Here is a 13,541-nt window from a genome sequence, read left to right as displayed (position 1 = left end):
ATTTAAGTGCCTGCCACGCAAGTATGAGGATCTGAGCTAGAATCTCCAGCACCCACGGCAAAGCCAGGTGCCACATGCAGGTCTGTAACCCCATGGCTGGGGGTGTGGTGGCGGTGGGCAATGTGGTGATCTGTGGGGCTCATTGATTAATGCATGAACTCTTGTCCAGGGTTCAGTGAGAGACCATGTTCCAAAACAGTAACAACGCGGAGTCCTTGAGGAAGACACTTAGCCTTTGACCTCCACGGGCAGGCATATGCAACTCACCGACATGTGCACCCGTCCATCCACACGAAGATAAGCGTACACCGCACACTTAAGGGAGGTGTGTGTAGCTAAGTTAGGCACTAGGTAGAAAGAAGATTCAACCGTGCAGCTCATCTAGAAGTGGGGGGTCGTCCTGGCTGTCAAATCTTGTCAGGGAGTGCCTCTAGACCCTGTTGACTGATTATAGAGAAGGTTCAACTGGTTGCGACTTACCAAAGCACTGCAGACCAAGGCTGGAACACCTTGGATACTGGGGCTTTTCATATGTAGGGCAGAGAGGGAGCCTGCTGGCTCAAGGAAAGGCGTGGCCCTTGTCAATCACCAGCTCCTCTTATTCCCTGGTCCTCAGCCCAAACCTAACTGATTCTTCTGCGATTTCTCTTTCTGTCTGTGCTCACTGCGGCTAGCACCCTGTTAACATCAGCCTTTCACATACACTAGCCGTGCGCTCCCCACTCCTGACTCCACTGGGGAGGGCGACAAGATGACCTAAACCATAGTGGAGTTTGCTCCACCCTTTATCTCCTAGCCCTGGACACTGGGCCCAGCCTGCCGACCGCTTGTCCTCAGCTCTGCGGAAGGGGCTCCCCACATCGATTCTGTTTGTCATCAAGGCTGCAGCAGGGACAGCACCTGCAGACCACACAGTAAGTGCGTGGAAGGGAAACGCCTTTCATTCTTGGTCATAATGTAATGCAATCAGCTCCAAGAAGGGTACATAAGGAAGATTCTGCAATAGCCCACTTTGCCTCCAGGCACTGGTTTGCCCCTTCTTCCAAGCCTCAGAATCCTGAATCTTGAGTAAGAATGCTGGAGAGGCTGCCTGTGACGTTGCCTTTTGGAGACAGCGGGAGTCAACCCGCCCTGGACCTCCGGGATGCAGGGGGGCGGGGCACCCACACCTGTAGTCTCTTGGGATGTGGGACCCCCAGGCTGGGGTCAACAGGGCTTTAGGGATGCAAAACCCACAGCATTAGGGAGCGGCTGAGTGGGCAGAGGGAGAGAGCTAGAGAGAACAAGAACAAAGCCAGCAAGCCGAGTCGTTCTGGGTGGCGGCGGCGCAGTGGCGGCTGAGTCCCCTCGCACTCCTCCGTGAGTCGGCAGCGTCCTCCCGTCCCCGCCCTCCGGAGCGCGGAGAAGCCGGGGCTGCTGCTGCGCGCGGGTGCCCGGAGGCCCGCCCCCCACGGCGGCGCGGAGCCTGGAGCTGGCCGTGGTGCTGACGCTAGGCTCGGGCGCGCACTCGCTGCCTGGTTCGGGCGCGGCCGCGCCCTGCGACACTCCCCAGCCTCAGCGGTAAGTGGCCGGGGCCCCAAGAGACTGCGTCGGTCCCAGCCTCGCCCGTCCTCATTGGGAACTGGGGGGGACAGGGGAATGTTTGAGCGCTTTCTGCCATGGACGGCTGAGAGAAGGGGCCACGATGGGCACTCCCTCCACTCCGCGGCGCTCAGCGAGGATTCGCGGGGCCTGGGGGCTGAGCGTGGTGACTGGTTTAGGTAATCGGGAAAACCCTGTCACCACGGACGAGGGGTCTGGGGAAGAAGGAGTAAGATGATAGTGGTTCATCTGTCCACTTGGCAGGGGCTCCCTCAGAGGAGGTGAGCCAGGACCTCCACCCAAAGGGCCCATTGTCTCCCTAGTGTGGGAGTGGGTGGCTCTCACCGCAGATTCTATTTCTGCTTTATTACCCACCCCACCCCCATCCCAGAACATTAGAGCTTTTTCATCTCACTTAGGCCTTCACCAGGCCAGCAACAAGGCATACTGCCACGGAAACAAACTACTGCCCCCTAGCCTCCACTACCCAGTCCCAAACCGAATGAAGTCACTGGGCAAGGTACCTCACCTAGGCCTGCTCTTCCTTAAACACCTCTTCGTAGTTCACTGCCTGCTGTGACTTGGGGGGGGGGATATGGGGTGGGGGCGGGCGGGGACAGACACGGGAGAGGCATTTCAAATACCAAAAGTACTGGCCATGTAGTCTGCTGGAGGGTTTGTTTTTAATTTTGCTCTATAATATTTTCACAACACACACACACACACACACACACACGGAAAGAAAGGCACAGGATTATCTTCCAAGGGGATAAGAAAATCCTAGATAGCTGATCTAAAATTAGATCTAGAGGGGTCACTTCATGGAATGTTCATTTTGTAGTAAATTCTTGTCCTGGTGTGCTGAACACCAGCAGCAGACATTAGAGTCTCTGTGGCTGCCTTTCTGCTGGCCTCTGGGACAGTTGGTTTCCAATCCATCCTCCCTTTGGCCTCCACTCCTGGTTTTCCATTTTCACCTGTAGCTCCTTCCGGGGACCCAGGTCAGACATGGTCTCCTGACTAGTCTCCTGGCTTGGTCCCTTGCTTGCTGTCCTGATCACTGCATCCACTTTTAGACATTTAAATGTCTCTTTCCCTTGTCCTTGGGGCCTTTTGCAGGGTGTGTTCACTGGCTGGGATATGCAACCTGTATTTTTTTGACTGAATGCCTTCTGCTGTTTTTTAGGTTTTATTTAAACAGCACATCCCTGGAGCAGAACCGATTAAATAAACACACTGCATGGTTTCTGATCTCATGGAGTTTGAAGGCTCATCTTAGCTTTAGTGCGGTTGGGGCCTGTCTTAGAAAATTATCAGGATAAATTGCATTTGTAGAATTAAAATGTCCGACTGGCATCTTAATTAGGAAACGGAAATGTGTGATATTTCATCAAATGAAACGTATGGTCAAGGTGTTTCAAATATTTAAAACGCTTCATTTAAATAAGCAGTATCATGTGAGTTGAAGCTCTGAGCCTTAAAGACTGTTCCTGGAGATTGGGGAGAAAACTCGGTCAGGAAACTTGCTATGGGGGCCTCCAGGATAAGTCAGTGGCTATAAGCACTTGCCACCGAGCCTGGTGACCCGAGTTGGACTCCTGTGACCCAGACAGTGGAAGGAGAGAACAGATACTGCAGATTGCCCTCTGACCTCTGCACACACATCATGGTGCTTTGGAGCACACGCGTACACTCGCGCAAATGAGTGATACAACTTCTGTTCAAATTTCCATGCAAGTGCGGAGACCCCAGTTCAATCCCCAAGAATCATATAAAACGTCAGTCATGGCGGCATGCCCTTCAAATTCCAGCACTTAGATGGACCTTGGGGCTCACTGTCAAGGGTCAGCCTCGTTTGCTTGGCAGGCTCTGGGTCCCAGTGGGAGACTGTTTCAAAAGCAAAGAGGACGGTTCCTGAGGAGTGGCACCTCAGATCCCCATGCCCACAAAATACCACTCCCCAAGCCAAACACACACACACACACACACACACACACACACACACACACACACAGTGTGCAATGAGGAGTGGCACCGGAAGTTGACCTCAGATCCCCATGCCCACAAAATATCACTCCCCAAGCCAAACACACACTCACACACACACACACACACACTCACACACACACACACACACTCACACACACACACACACACACAAAGTGTGCAATACTGCATACATCTGTCTGCTACAGTTGAAGTGCTGGGCTTTAGCAAACTTCAAACCTTGTTCTAGAGCAATGCCATGCACTAGAATAAAAAGATCACTGGTGGCTGAGCTCTGCAGATCACAAAGGAGAAGACCCTTGGGAAGAGAGACGGAGAGATGGCATGTATGGAAGAAGGACATGTCATGAATTCCTACTGACAGGCTGTTAGCCACAGGGTTACAAAAACCAAGTGTGCATTTTCCGACTGAGAACCTATGTACATTTAGCCTTCGCCCCCAGGCAGTGCTGGCATAGCATCTGGCTGTCTGAATAAACCCCACTCTGCTATGAAAGCTGTGGTGGAAGGCGAGCTGCCTGGTGGGAGGCGGGCTGGGCAGTCGCCTTCCACCCACGTTTCCAAAGAGACAGGCTGGATTAGACATTTTAACGGGAGAAGTGACCGAAGCAACAGGTCACACCCCAGTACTGATGCCTCCGGTGCACTGTTACCAAATTTACCACTTGTTCTTACTGTATGTAGAGTGCAAAACATTCAGAGCAGCCTTGGAGTCCAGTCTTTGTATTATCATAGTGGAGGGACCACGCTGTAAGTTCAGAATGGAACGAACTGTCCCCCTTTTCCTGATCTGAGTTCAGTTGGTTGCTCTGAGAGCTGGAAAGCGGTAGTTTGACTGAAAGAGATCTCTGTCCAAACGGTTTAATTCTTCTAGGTGTAAAGTTTTACAAACAGTGAAGCAGTCTTGATGGTGGCTGCATGGAGCTATTTTCCAGGGCACAGTAACTCAAATAGGCCCCCCCAAACACTGAATGGCACGAGTGAGCTGATAGGTCATTACAAATATCTCCATTAAGATTACACTGCTTTCAATTAGAATCTTTCTAAATTTGGACGAGTTGCCCTTGCAGCCGGCAGCTTTCACCTTCGTCTTATTTTCCAAAATTCCTCATGAGAACACATTTATTACTCCATTTTAAGGTTTCTCACAAAAGATAGTTTTAGTGGGATATGGTAGTGTATAACCTGTAATCCCAGCACTCCAGAGGCTGAGGCAGAAGCATGACAAATTCAAGGCCAGCCTGGGCTACTGAGTGATGAGGGATGAAGTAGAAGGAGGTAGAGATCTTGAACCATTGGTTCACAGGTTCAAGTCCCAGCCTTAGCACCAACGGGTCAATTAATTGGCTTTTCTGAAGCGGAATTTAAAAAAAAAGATTTCTTTTGTTTTTAATGTGTGTATGTATGAGCACGTGCATGTGACCGCAGACATAGGAAGAGGCCAGAAGAGGAGGTCATATCCCGCTGACCCTGACCCAGAACTAGGAGTGATAGGCAACTGTGAACGCTCTAGTGTGGATGCTGGGAACCACACCTCTGAGGAAGCAGCAAGTGCTCTTAAGCTCTAGGCCGTTTCCCCAGCCCCTGAATTTATACTCTGTAAAGTGATGCCTACAGTAATTTGTCCCGTACCGGCTTATTGGTCAAGTTTTCTGCTTGGTTAGGAGGATGTTGCCAATGCGCAAGTGCCAGGCCCTGTGTAACAATCACTTTGCCATGTGTGCCGGACTCCAAGAGACCCATAAAGGAATGTCTGGGGTGGGATGTTTGGAGCAGAAATCTGCAGGTTCTAGGTAGGAGAGGCTTGGGTACTTGCCATCTCCCTGCAAGCTGAATAGCCACCATGGTACCTGAGGCATGGTGCCATGCCATCTCCCAGTAGGCTGAACAGCCACCATGGTGCCTGAGGCACTGGGCCAAGAGCTGGCGTTCTGTGCCTAGAGGAGCCAAGTAGGAGGAAGCCAAGCCTAGGCTGTGTGGCTCTTTTGCCCCTGAAGACTACTTTTCATCTTTTTCCCCAGCCAAAAGTCCCAGATGTCACCTGCAGGGGAGGAAGTGCTACCCACAGGTGTGAGCAGGTGGCAAGAGCTCAGTCAGCTCGCCCGTGCATCCCTGGGATGCTGGCTTTGGCAACCAAGCGGAGGCAGGCCCTCTGCCCACTCGGAGCTGCCTGCAGGGGCACTTCAGGGACTCTGGCCAGCCTTGACTGGTCAGCTGATGGCTGTCATGCAGCCATCTGGAGGCAACCAGCATGCATCTTTGGGAGCAGTTTCCAGGGCTGGATATCTGCAGACCTTGAACCTGCTGCAGCCCCCCTCACAGGCTGGGACTGGGGTGAACTAATGCAAGGGATGATCCCAGAGCAATCCCAGAGGGGGAAGGGATTCGGCTTTGGTATCACAACAGACTGACAGAGGCCGACCTTCAGGCTCCTGCCAACGAAAGATGGGACAGGCAGAGAAAGTTTCTGCTGGGATTAGGGAAAGAGCTCAGAAGGCTCCCCAGCCATGCTTTGACGTCGCCACTTCTTGCTGGGGTCCTCTGCACATTTACCATAAGGGCAGCATGTTCTAAACCACCAGATTCTTCTCCCTTAAGACAGGTCTTGGATCTCCTGTGTAAACTAGGAGCATGGGGACCTGGGGAGAAGGTTGAAGGGGAGGGAAGAAGCAGGGAGGGGAGCAGAGAAAAATGCAGAGCTCAATTGGGGCCATCATCCCCAATACTAACTCCCCGCTACCTTCCTCCACAGTGGCAAGAACACTGGCAACATGGAGCTGAGGAGGGGAAAGACCTTCATCAAATCTAGTGTGCAGATTTCCCATGAGAAACTCATAGACCCAGCAGCCTCTGCACCAGCCAAGGAGGACACAGGCCCTTGGTCACTCTCACTGGGAGGGCAACCGAGATCCCACAGTGAGAAGAGCTCCCAGACTTCTCCCTGCATTCAAGGGTATGGCCAGTGCCCGGACAAAGAGATATCGTCTGATCCTGAAGGGGGTCCCACGCCCGTCTGCGGAACCACCTTCAAGTTGGTGCGCAAGAGCAAGACTCACGACAGTGTACCAGGGGCCGCGAAGGCAGCCGCCGCCACAGGACAGATGGTGGGGAGCATGAGCTTCCCAGAGACCCCTGGGGGTCAGCGTATGATTGACTACCGCCACTTTGTGCCCCAGATGCCCTTCGTGCCGGCTGTGGCTAAGAGCATCCCAAGGAAAAGGATTTCCCTGAAGAGGCCCAAGAAGTGCTTTCGAAACCTATTTCACATCCGCAGAAGCAAGACTGAGAACTTGGCCTCACTATCATCCAAGGGGAAGAGCCTGTCATCCCCTGAGGTCCCACTGGGTGCTGGGGCAGAGCAAGGCAAATTGTTCCTCTCCATGGGTGAGGGGCTGGGGCTGGACAGCCTATGCCAGGATCTGTCTGACAGTGAGTTTCTGCCGGACACACCCTTTGACCTCTGCAGCGCCCTGTGTGAGGACGTGGCCTCACTCAAAAGCTTCGATTCGCTGACAGGTTGTGGGGAGATCTTTGCAGACGGAAGCTCTGTGCCATCTGTGGAGATGAAAGAAGGTCCGGAGAGCCCAGCCCACTCACCCCAGGCTCTGGATAGCAAGACTCCCCGGGGTCCCTCGCAGGATAGCATGGAACAGCTGGCATCCCCTGCCCAGAACGAAGCATCAGACTTCACCAAGTTCTGGGATAACGTGAATCGCTCCGTGAAGCAGCAGCAGCGTGCCCTGCTGAGCCCATGGCTGGTGAGTCCCCAGGGGACAGACGCAGACCCACCCAGGTTAGATACCTGTGGGTTAGCTGAACTGCCCTTGTTGCCTTGCAGGGGTCCCCCCAGTGGCTCCAAAGCCAGCTCCATAGACACAGGTACCCCCAAAAGTGAACAGCCAGAATCTGTGTCCACAAGTGACGAAGGCTACTATGACTCCTTCTCGCCTGGCCTAGAGGAGGAGAAAAAGGAAGCTGCCAGCCCAGGGACACCTGCGGCCACTTTCCCCAGGGACAGCTACAGTGGGGATGCCCTCTATGAACTCTTCTATGACCCCAGCGAGGCCCCTGCTGGCCCCATCCTAGATGATGACCTGTGTGTGTCTGAGAGTCTTTCGGGACCTGCCCTGGGGACTCCGCTGTCAATGTGTAGCTTCCACGTGGGAGCCGAGGAGAACCTGGCCCCAGCGCCGGGCCCTGACTTACTCAGTCAGGGATTCCTGCAGAGTACCTGGAAGGGCAAGGAATGTCTGCTGAAGCTCTGTGACACAGAACTTGCCATCACCATGGGCATTGTCAACTGGCTGCGCCGGACCCCACCCACCCCTGCCCCTGCTCCTGCTCCTGCCCCTGCCACTGCCCCTGCTCTTGTCCTTAGGGAGCCTGTTGCCCCACCTGACCCCCATGGAGTCCTCAGGGCACCAACAGAGAGCCTAGAAGGCAGGGAAAGCCAGGCCTTAGATACGGGCAAGGCCATGACATCCTTGGCACCCAGCAGACAGGCACCCTGGGTACATCCAGGAACCAAAGACTTGCTTGTAAGAGAGCGTGAGGTCCAAAGGGAGCCTGCAAAGTCTATTACTGTCCCATCTAAGGATGACTCTCTAGAGGAAGGAACACAAGACCTTTCTGAAGGCCAATCATCCTCTGTAGCTGCCATGACAACAGGCGTTTCTGAGAAAAGCAAAGCTCCAAACCCTGTCATCCGTGCTAGCTCTCAGAAGGAACCTGGGACACCCGGGAACCTGAGGTGTGCTCAAGACCCCGTAAGACCAGGGCATGGGAGAAGTGCTCTTGACCCAGGGCCCATGCTTGTAGGTTGCGTGGCCCATGTGGCAGCCTTGCAAATTTATCCAGACAGCCATTCTCCCAGAAAGGATAGGGGTTGTGGGCTCTTCTGGAATCCTCAGACTTGGGGTCCCAACACTGTGCAGAAGAAACCCACAAGCGGCCATCCTGATGGAGCAGCTGTCTGTGGCTTCTCTTCCACATCCAGCCCACAAGACCAGAGATGTCATGACCTTTTCCTGGACCTGAGTCAGCTCAAGTTGGAACCCTCCAGGCTAGGAACCCAGGCCTGTGCCTCTGTAGACAGCCAGCCCCAACAACTCAGTCCCAGGGCTCCAGAGCAGGTACCGCATAGGGGTTCAGTGGGATCCTGAACCATTCTGGACCCCTGCTGTCCAGTAAAGCCTCTGCGGCTGTCTCCCGGAAATTCTGGGGCTTTCTTTGGACAGCAAGCAGTGGCAAGTCGCTTCTTGACACATGCTACAAAATGCTGCCGTGGCCTTCTGGCCTGATACAGACTTCTTTGTGGATAACTGAAAGTGGGGCTTGTAAGCCAGCCATGGCTCAGGCGCACCCACAGGACAGGCTCGTGTTTCTGCAGAAGCTGCATCTGTATGACCTCATTCAGAAGAACCAAGGACCAGAGTCTTCGTCCTTATTGTCCTGACGTGAGGATTGTATTTGGGGTAGAGACAGTGGGGCTCAGGCACGTGGGGGAGGGGGAGGGGAAGGGGAATGAGATGAAGGAATCCTTACCTGATCCCAGGGCTGGAAGTTGGAAGGCTAGAAGTTTGCTGCCCTTCAAGCCACAGAACAGTCAGACTGATGGCCAGAAAATCAGTTCATGTTGTAAATGAAGACTGGGCAGCCAATCTATCTGTTTGAGGCATATGAAAAGGAGGAGGGCTAATAGCTCAAGAGATTGAGAACCCCATGGGATTGACTTCACAAGGACCCAGTAGCCTCATCCAAACCTACTCTTTACATTGGACAGAAGTCCACAGCACACTCCAACGTCACAATGCTTCTCTTTGGGAATAACATGGACCATCCCTGTCTTGGCAACAGGCTGGAACCAGCCAGCATGGCGCATGTGCACAGTTTTGTTGGGGCTGGCCAGACCCTACCTAGTCAGTACCAGCAAGTTCTGTCGTAGGTCATTCTGTGCAAGCAACGACTTCTTTCAGCTTGTTCTCTGAGGCCTTGCGTGGGAAAATGCCCACTCTCCTTCCCACCTCTGCCATTCTGCCTTGGAGTTGCAAAGGCCTTGACTTCTGCCCCTTTCACCCCATCAGTATCCCCATCTCTTCTCCAGGAAACCCTCTGAATGGAGCTGTGCTCACCACCCCTAGCCCAAAGGCAACTCATGAACAGCACTAAAGCATTCAGAATCATGAAAGGACCTGATGGCTGGTGTCCCCGGGAAGGATCGGCATCTCTTTTGAACCAGCATGAGGGCAGGAGCAGAGGGCCCATCCTCACTGTCAAGGATTTGATTCTACCTCAGCCAAAATAATCCAGTGGCGGCCAAAGGGTGAGGATGGCAGGTAGCTGTAGACTTTGTTTCCAGGACCATATGACAGACAGGTTGCTCGAGAGGTCACGCTTCATATGCAGCTTCTGTGGAGAGGGTCAGGAGTTTCAGGCAAGCGCTGTGGTCTCATTGGCAGCATGTGCTCAGTCTCTGAATGCTCAAAGTGGCATTTAGAAGGCTCTCATGGCCATTGGCATCAGCAGCTCACCAAGGTTGCCGTGGGTGAGATGAGGGCTGTGCACCATAGGTTAAAGTGGGCATCAAGATTGTAGCTGCGTGAACCTGGGCACACAGAGATGCTGGGCTGCTCACCTGGGAAGCCACGGCTTTTCCTCCTAAGGCAAGACTCCATCATGACATCACTGAGCCTGACTGAATACTGATAAATAGAAGGACATTCTGCATGATCCCAGCAGCAGTCTGAGGTAAATCTGACACTCGTTTTCAGACCTAGGGACTGGGGCAAGCTTGCGTGACCTTCCTTTGGACACACACATATAGTGTGCAGATAGTGGGGTTCAGATCCCCTCCAAACCCCACTACAAAGCTCTGCTGTGCAGTAGGTTCTGGAACATACTGATGGTTTCCCTCAGCTGACATTCCCAGAATCTTCACTCCTTTCTTCTTTTGGGCCACAGATGCCTGAGCACCCTAGGGTGCCAACCACGTGTCTTTTGTAATCAGGCTGAGAGCTCAGTAAGAAGGCCACTCTATCCCAGTCACAGCCCTGGGGCTTTGTACTGTACCCGACAGAGAAAATGCTCAGTAAATACTTTTTTGAAAGAACATAGTGTCAAGATGTTGTGTGCTGTTTTTCTGCTTTTTTGGTGATTCTGGGTCTCACCTTTAGAGAGAAACAGTACTGAGGTTTAACAGGAACCTGGGGCTGGTGCAGTGGCTCCGTGGGTAAAATGTCTGCATACAAGAGTGAGGGTCTGAGTCCAGATCCCCAACATTCATATAAAAGCCAGACGAAGTGGCGTGGGCCTGTAATCCCAACACCGGGCAAAGGAACAGAGATAGGCGACAGGTGCATCCCTGAAGCTCAGTGTCTGGGGACACGCACGCACGCACACACACGCACGCACACACACACACACACACGCACGCACGCACACGCACGCACGCACACACGCACGCACACACACACACACGCACGCACGCACGTACACGCACACACACACGCACGCACGCACACACACACACACGCACGCACACACACACACTCACACACGCACGCACACACACACACGCACGCACACACACACGCACGCACGCACGCACACACACACACACGCACACACACACGCACGCACACACACACACACACACACACACGCACGCACGCACGCACGCACACCAGGAGTCTGCTTGAGAACCATACCTCTTTCCAAAGCAGAGGACAGTGTTCGTGATGCAGAAACTTGAAGTGATGGAGACAAACTATCCAGACTCAAGAGCACAACAAATTATACTACATGGTCCCAGACCCGGTGTGATCTGCAGTGGTGTAGCAATAGAGCCATGGGAAACCAGGGCTGTGGTTCTGTCCCTGAGTAGGGGGTGATTTATATGATCCCAGCACCCCCTGAAGATTACCTTCAGGGTCTGTAGTGGATCCAGGGTCAGGGAGATGGGTGATGGGAATTCTCTCTGGACCATCTTTCTCCACACCCAAACCTCCAGGCTCCATAGGCCTTAGGGTGACCCACTGAGGAGGGACATTAGGGCCAGCTAATTGCTAACCACATTGTAGAAGTTGAAAAAAAATCTGCCTCTTCCTCCTATTCTGAAATTTCTGACCAATCTTGGTTCTTTTCTATGTATGATGGTGTGTGTGGTGTGTGTGCATGTGTGTGTGCATGTGTGTGTGCAGGTGTGTGTGTACAGGTGTGTGTGCATGTGTGTGTGCAGGGGTGTGTGCAGGTGTGTGTGTACAGGTGTGTGTGCAGGTGTGTGTGTGCATGTGTGTGTGCAGGGGTGTGTGTAGGTGTATGTGCACATGTGTGTGCAGGTGTGTGTGCCCATGTGGAAGTCAGGGACAGACATTGGTTGTCCTGTTCTATCATTCTCCACTTATTCCTACTAGACAGGGTCTCTCACGGAACCTGGAGCTAGGTTGACAAGGGTCCTCCTGTTTCTGCTTGCTATGACTCACACAGGCCGTCACACTCAGATTTTTCTGTGGGTGCTGGGGATTCAAACTCAGGTCTCCAAGTCTATGCAGACTCTCTCTGGCCATTTCTGTCCATCTCATTATGCAAGCATGGCTGTGGATTTTATACAGCTTTGTGAGGGCAAGTGAGGACAGAGGCGTGAGATGGGGTGGGGTGAGTCGGGCCTAGGGCAGATGAGAGGGAGGAGTGAGTTGGTGCAGGGCCTGGAAGAGGTCTGAGAGATGGTCCTAAGAGAAGGCCTGAAAGCAGGACCAGCAGAGGGCGCCTGCAGGGAGTTCTTCTCACCTTCCTGCGTTCCTATTTTATTATTTTATTTCATGTAATAGAGATAAATGCACGAGGGGCTAGAGAGGTGGCTCAACTCTTAACAGCATATATTGCTCTTGCAGAAGACCTGGCTTTGGTTCCCCAGGGGGCACATGTTGGGTGCCTCACAGTCACCTGTAACTCCAATGCCAGAGGCTCCGAAGTCTGCCTTCTCAGGGTGCACATACCCACACAGAGACACATGCATACACACAATGAAAACTAAAAATAAAGTCTTAAAAAGGAAGAAATAAATACACAGAGTAAAAAGTTGGAAGTCACAGATGGGAAAACAGTAATAAGCAAATCCTTCCTCCTTGTGGTGGTTTGAATAAGAATGGACCCCGTAGGCTCGTATATTTGAAAGCTTAGTCACCGGGAAGAGGCCCTATCTGGAAGGATTAGAAGGATTAAGAGGTGTGGCCTTGTTGGAGGAAGTGTGTGGCCTGAAAGAAGAAAGGGGTGAAGGATCTTAGGGTGGGCTTTGATGTTCAAAAACCCATGCCAAGCCCAGAGTCTCTCTCTCTCTCTCAGCACATCAGGAGGTAGGTCTCAGCTACTTCTCCAGTTCTATGCATGCTGCCGTGGTCCCTGCCATGATGATACTAAATCCCTGAAACCGTAAGACAGCCTCCAGTTTAATGCTCTCTTTTGTAAGAGTTGCTTTGGTCTTGGTGTCTCCTCACAGCAACAACAGTGATTAGAACACACCTCTGGAGTATGGAGTTCAGAGGAAGACTTTATGGAATTGGTCCTCTCCTCCCACAATACATATGGGTTTTAGGAATCAAACTCAGGCTGCCAGGCTTGTGTACCAAGCTCATTTACTCTCTAAACCATCTTGTTAGTTCCAAAATGTGTCTTTAAATTATAACATATTTTAATTGTTTTAAAATAAGCAAAACACAGACCTCCTGAACCCTGCGTGGTTGTCTTGAGCTCCTGCTGTTGACATCTGTGTTACCAGAAGTCATTGTCTGAACCAGCTGTAGCTCAGGTTCTTGGTGCCCGCTTCAGAGAATTGAAAAAGTGCAGGCAGATGGCAAAGTAGGAAAGAAATTTATTTAAAAGCAAAGTACAAGGTAGTTACAGTCTAAGGGAACAGTGGACTCTAGTGAGATGGTTCAAGAGCCCCAGGTTACATCGAA

The 13,541-nt window shown here is 52.4% G+C and overlaps 1 protein-coding gene across 2 annotated transcripts; it reads left to right on the top strand.

Moving 5' to 3' along the window:
- The first annotated feature begins 625 nt into the window (after positions 1 to 625).
- On the top strand, positions 626 to 10,696 carry Amer3 (APC membrane recruitment protein 3). Of its 2 annotated transcripts, none has more exons than XM_075980497.1 (2): positions 626 to 914; positions 6,341 to 10,696. In XM_075980497.1, the coding sequence occupies exon 2, from the start codon at positions 6,360 to 6,362 to the stop codon at positions 8,748 to 8,750; it is 2,391 nt and encodes a 796-aa protein (XP_075836612.1). In that variant the 5' UTR covers positions 626 to 914; positions 6,341 to 6,359; the 3' UTR covers positions 8,751 to 10,696. The 2 variants fall into 2 exon arrangements, with proteins under 2 accessions (XP_075836612.1, XP_075836610.1); XM_075980495.1 differs by lacking the exon at positions 626 to 914 and adding an exon at positions 1,441 to 1,560.
- The last annotated feature ends 2,845 nt before the right edge of the window (positions 10,697 to 13,541 follow it).

This window comes from Microtus pennsylvanicus, chromosome 7 (assembly GCF_037038515.1).
Source record: "Microtus pennsylvanicus isolate mMicPen1 chromosome 7, mMicPen1.hap1, whole genome shotgun sequence".
Taxonomy (NCBI): domain Eukaryota; kingdom Metazoa; phylum Chordata; class Mammalia; order Rodentia; family Cricetidae; genus Microtus; species Microtus pennsylvanicus.
The sequence above is the reverse complement of the archived record's forward strand: the minus strand, read 5'-3'. Positions and strand labels throughout refer to the sequence as shown.

Coding starts and splice junctions, on each gene's coding strand:
- Amer3 (XM_075980497.1), top strand. CDS start 6,360: ATGGAGCTGAGGAGGGGAAAGACCTTCATCAAATCTAGTGTGCAGATT.